General features: G+C 43.6%; 1 protein-coding gene across 1 annotated transcript in view; it reads left to right on the top strand.

Annotated features, from left to right (window-relative positions):
• The window catches only part of HES2 (hes family bHLH transcription factor 2), a 1510-nt gene extending 651 nt beyond the window's left edge, over positions 1 to 859 (top strand). Inside the window, exon 4 of the mRNA XM_040415570.1 lies at positions 133 to 859. Coding sequence (XP_040271504.1) covers positions 133 to 446 — 314 coding nt within the window. The 3' untranslated portion in view covers positions 447 to 859. The remainder of the gene's footprint in view (positions 1 to 132) is intronic.
• Positions 860 to 5374: the final 4515 nt, after the last annotated feature.

Here is a 5374-nt window from a genome sequence, read left to right as displayed (position 1 = left end):
CAGTGCCTATTCTAGTTCCATATTATTTCTAGGATCAGAGCTCCTAGCTGGAGCCTTGTAGATTCATACCTGCTAAATAATAGATCTGGTGCTTTGAGTTTGAGTTGTAACCAATTTTTGTTGTATTTTAAGGTTCTACAGAAAAGTACAGAGAGGGCTACAGAGCTTGTCTAGAACGTCTCAGTGGGCTTCTCAGTAACAGTCATGCCATAGCTGGAGAAACATGCACTCGCCTCCTGGATCATCTACAGAAAAGCCCAGAGCTTTGTTGTCAAGATTGTACCAAATCCCCCAGTGCTAAAGTCAACAGCAGCACCCCAAGAATTGTCCTTCACCTCAACCCCAGGAGATCAGAAATCCTCTGCTCTTCTCCAAACCAGGTACCATCAAGACCACAAGCTCCAAGCACACCTCAGCCCACCAGCTCCATCTGGAGACCTTGGTAAAGACCAAGCATGGACTTATTCCACCACACAAAAGCTCAGCTGCATCTGGGGTACCTGGTGAAGACCATGCATGGACTTATGACTCAAATGCAAGAGTTCCTTGATAATTTATTACACATAATTTCCTTTGTAAATACGTTCCTTAACTACATAACCACTTGTTGCATGGAAGATTATTCTAAGCACTACACTGTGGGGTCATTTAGTCCTTTAAGGGGATTGAATAAATATAGGGGTACAAGAAGAACCCTAGTGAACCCAAAGGGTTTTATAAATGAGTATGCGATTTGCATTATATAGTTTAACCCCTTAGCTGCTGGAGGACAAGCTCTGCTGGGTTCTCTGGTGGCTGAAGGGTTAAAATATGGCAGGGCAACGTGCAACAAGGCTTTGTATATATGTATGATTTGCACTTTTTTATGATACATTTTTATATATATTTTTTCAAAATAAAATAAGAAAAAAAAAAAAGAATTGTATGGTGATCTGGTGTTTGTTTTTTCATGTTGTCACCCAGCTTTCCTGGTGTCCTGAAGGGTCAGTCTGCTTATGCTTTATAGGAGCAGGTGGTGAATCTTTGAATAGTAGCTGTAAACAAAGACAAGATGATTGTCACCCAGCTTTCCCTGTAAAGGATACTCAAGGAACGGTTAAACAATAGAAAATTCCTGTCTCGTAATTATAACACATAAGGAATATGAATGCCATGGAGGGGGTCCCCCCCACCCACTTTGGTCCAGTGCAGACTTCTGCTCACAAAGAGTGGCTTCTGCTTGGCGGACCATGCTGGTCCATGCATAATTAACTGGCCGTTAATCTAAATGGCTGGCATGTAATACAAAATTTAGCATATTTCCCTAGTAATGACTGCTGATTGGGGGGGTTTCTAAAGCCAGACTAGCAGTGACCGTTAGACTGGCAGAAATTCAAAAAGGGTTCATCTCATGAAGGGAAGATCTACATTAATGGGGTTTCCTAGAACTTAAAGGGCTTTCCAGGATTTTTTTTTTTTACTGATGACCTATCCTCTGGATAGGTCATTAGTATCTGATTGGTGGGGGTCCGACACCCAGGACTCCCGCCGATCAGCTGTTTTGAGAAAGCACTCATGCTCCTGTGAACGCCGCTAGGGATGAGCGAATCGGCTTTGGATGCTTTGGAGACTTCGCTAAGTAATAACTTTAGTTCATCGCAGCCAATACATTCTAATACTGTACAGAGCTCCCGCTCCATACAGTATTAAAATGAAGTTTTATGCAAATCGACTTCGGATGAAGCATCCAAAGTCGATTTTGAAAAAAAAAATCCTGGAAAGCCCTTTAAGTTCTAGAAAACCCCATTAATGAAGATCTTCCCTTTATGAGATGAAAAACTTTGAAAAACTTTGCTTGAAAAAGACTACTATGTAGTCGAAACGTTGCACTTTCTTTAGCTTTATTGTACATTTTTCTTTGGACCCATTATGAATAAAGATCTTCTAATGGATATGCTGCCGTCATTTTTGATTTTAAATACTATACTGAGGATAGGTCATCAGTAAGAAAATCTCAGAAAACCCCTTTAAATACTGATGAACTATCCTTAGGGTAAGTCATTAATATTTGATCCATGGACCTCTTCCTTAGGGTCCATTCACACGTCCGCATTTTTATATCCGGGATTGCGATCTGTTTTTTGCGGATCCGTTGTTCCGCAAAAATGTTTCCGTATATCATCCGTATGTGATCCGTTTTTGCGGATCCGCAAAAACGGATAACATGATGTAAATTTAAAATGCTAATAAAGTTGTAATATAACTATATAATATAACTATAACAACGGATCCGCAAAAACGGGTGACATACGGATAGCATCCGTGTGACATCCGTTTTTTTTGCGGAACCATAGAAATCAATGAGACAACGGGGCGCATTTAACGGACTAGAATAGGACCTGATCTATTTTTATGCGGAGCATCAGAACGGGCATACGGAAGCGGACAGCACACGGTGTGCTGTCCGCTTTTTTTTGCGGATCCATTGAAATGAATGGTTCCGCATCCAATCCGTAAAAAAAACGGATCGGATGCGGTTAAAAAATGCGGACGTGTGACTGGACCCTTAGACTGTGATGTCACGTCAATCACTAAACACTATTGTTTGCCATTGATTGCCACATCAGGGTTGTCAGGAGGGCTGGAGAGCACCTACTGCCATTATACTTAGTGTGGAAACACACAGGGCCAACACCAGGTTTCATGGTGTCGGGCACCATTAGTTACCATCGCTGTTCCCATCCGGTATTCATGAAGGGAACATTGACTGGCCTTCGTTATGTCCAGGACATCATGGAACCAGTCCTGCTGACAAGATAATGCTGCCCACACATTGCCCGCGTTACACATCGTGCTCTTCCGGGTCTCCAGCTGTTCCAGCTCCATCACCAGATCTCTCATCCATTGGGAATGTCTGGGACTGGATGGGGTGACGGATCTCCCAAGCACAGCAGCCAACAACCTCCTTGGCTAAACTACAGGTTCAAGATGAAAGAGCTTGGAGGAGGATATCCAGCATCTGTATAATCGTTACCATGCCAGAGTGCCAGCCTGTAACCCAGCAAGGGAGATGTCCCCCAATTTTCATGTCACCCTGCCTCACCATAAACCTTGCTGCAGAACCCAACATACAGGGGGCACCACTGTAGTTGTGTGATCATTGACCAAGCACCACTAGCAGTTTATACTTTGCCAGTCTCCGCTCAAAAGCATTGAGTTTTTCAGGTGTTCTTTTTTCATTTTCTGCTAGTGTATATTCTTCACATAGACACATTATCTATCTATCTATCTATCTATCTATCTATCTATCTATCTATCTATCTATCTATCTATCTATCTATCTATCTATCTATCTATCTATCTATCTATCTATCTCTAAAATCTATCTATCTATCTATCTATCTATCTATCTATCTATCTATCTATCTATCTATCTATCTATCTATCTATCTATCTATCTATCTATCTAGTCTGAATTACACAAGTGTTCCAGACAGTATGTTCTTGTAAACCACAGTTACATTCACCTACAGATTGGTACTTGGTAGAAGACTTACACTTTTATTACCCATGTACTTACAGTTGCCATCAGATCAATTAACTTGTGGATTATCAGATGGTCATAGAAAAGTTTATAAAAGTTGCATACAAAGTAGAAAACCTCTAGGAAGACTGCTCATCTATAGGCAGTCAGTATGTGGTGTACAATGATATACGATGGACGATTCCAAGCTTTAGGATCTCAATTCTTGTAACCTCCAGTCTTGAAGTCTGAATGCATTTAAACAAAGAAGCGTCCCATTACCATAATTAAGGGGCCATTATTGCTACTATATCAGCAATCACATACCTACACCCCTTCCTCAATGTAATACAATTGCAATCTTTTCATAGCTGGGGGCTGTAGAAAATTGTCTCCCATCCTCAAACAGGAGGCGATACCTACTCTCCAGGACGAGAGGGCCTGTCCAAAGTCACAGGGTGAGGTGGGGAGGATTGTAAAGGACTTTTAAAGCAATGTGTTATCAGAAAATAACGTATTTTTTAAATCATATTTTTACGTTAAGCATATTTTTTTAGAATTTTTAATTTCCATGTCACTATCTACATAAAAAAAAATCATAAAATCCTGCACTCGTCCACTTGTTGGTCGTGCTATTGCAGCTCAGTACCATTCACTTCAATGGAGTTTAGCTGCCATATCAGACACAACCTATAGATATGTGTGGTGCTGTTTCTGTGTTTTCCAGTACTATTATATTGCTAGCCTAGGACCGACACCCACCATTGAAGTGAAAGGGAGCAGTGCTCCAGTAACCAGTTCCATCCACTGCAGAATGGATCTTGCTGGGTAGTTTCAGCATCTTCCAGTGCAAGAGTGACTGCATAAGGGCTCATGCCCACGATTGTAAGGGCTCCGTACCCGTGCTGTGGACAGCATACGGCGGTTCCGCAATACATGGGCCACCAGCCGTGTGCATTCTGCATCACGGATGCGGACCTAGTCACTTGAATGGGTCCGCAAATCCGGAGATGTGGTGTGGAAGCACAGATCGGAACCCCACGGAATCACTACGGAGTCCTTCAGTGGTGTTTCTGGCCGTTCCTCCGCACTGCAAAAAAGTTGTGCATGCGGTGCGGTCCATTGGATGCGGATCGCGGACCCGGCCCGCGATCCGCATGCGGCTGTCCCACGGTCAGTGCCCATGCATTGCGGACTACATTTTGCGGTCCGCAGCACGGGCACGGAGCCCTTACGTTCGTGGGCATGAGCCCTAAGAGTTGATTGGTGGGGGTGTGACGTTTTCTAGCCTGAGGAAAGGCCATCAATAAAAAATATAAAAAAAACCCTCTAAGGCTGGGTTCCCACTTGAGCGTTTTACAGCGCGTTCAAACGCGCTGTGAAACGCTCAACAAGGAGAAACCAATGCTTCCCTATGGGAATGGTTCTCACCTGGGCGTTTTACAGCGCGTACAATCGCGCATACAGAGCGCTCCTTTCAGAACGCTCAGGTGTGAACTGAGCCTAAGGCTGGGTTCACACCTGAGCGTTTTACAGCGCGTTCAAACGCGCTGTAAAACGCTCAACAAGGAGAAACCAATGCTTCCCTATGGGAATGGTTCTCACCTGGGCGTTTTACAGCGCGTACGATCGCGCTGTAAAACGCCCGATGCTCAAACAAGTACATGAGCGTTTTTTGGGGCATTTGTCGCGCGTTCCCGTACATAGACTTTCGGGAACGCGCGACAATGTGTGTTCACTTTGTCTCTGTATGCGCGCTTGTAAACGCCCGTACAATCGCGCATACAGAGCGCTCCTTTCAGAACGCTCAGGTGTGAACTGAGCCTAAGAGTACTTTCACACTTGCGTTAAACTTTTCCGGTATTGAGTTCC

Source organism: Bufo bufo, chromosome 1 (genome assembly GCF_905171765.1).
Source record: "Bufo bufo chromosome 1, aBufBuf1.1, whole genome shotgun sequence".
NCBI lineage: Eukaryota > Metazoa > Chordata > Amphibia > Anura > Bufonidae > Bufo > Bufo bufo.
Note: the sequence above shows the minus strand (reverse complement) of the source record. Positions and strands in the feature narration are given on the sequence as shown.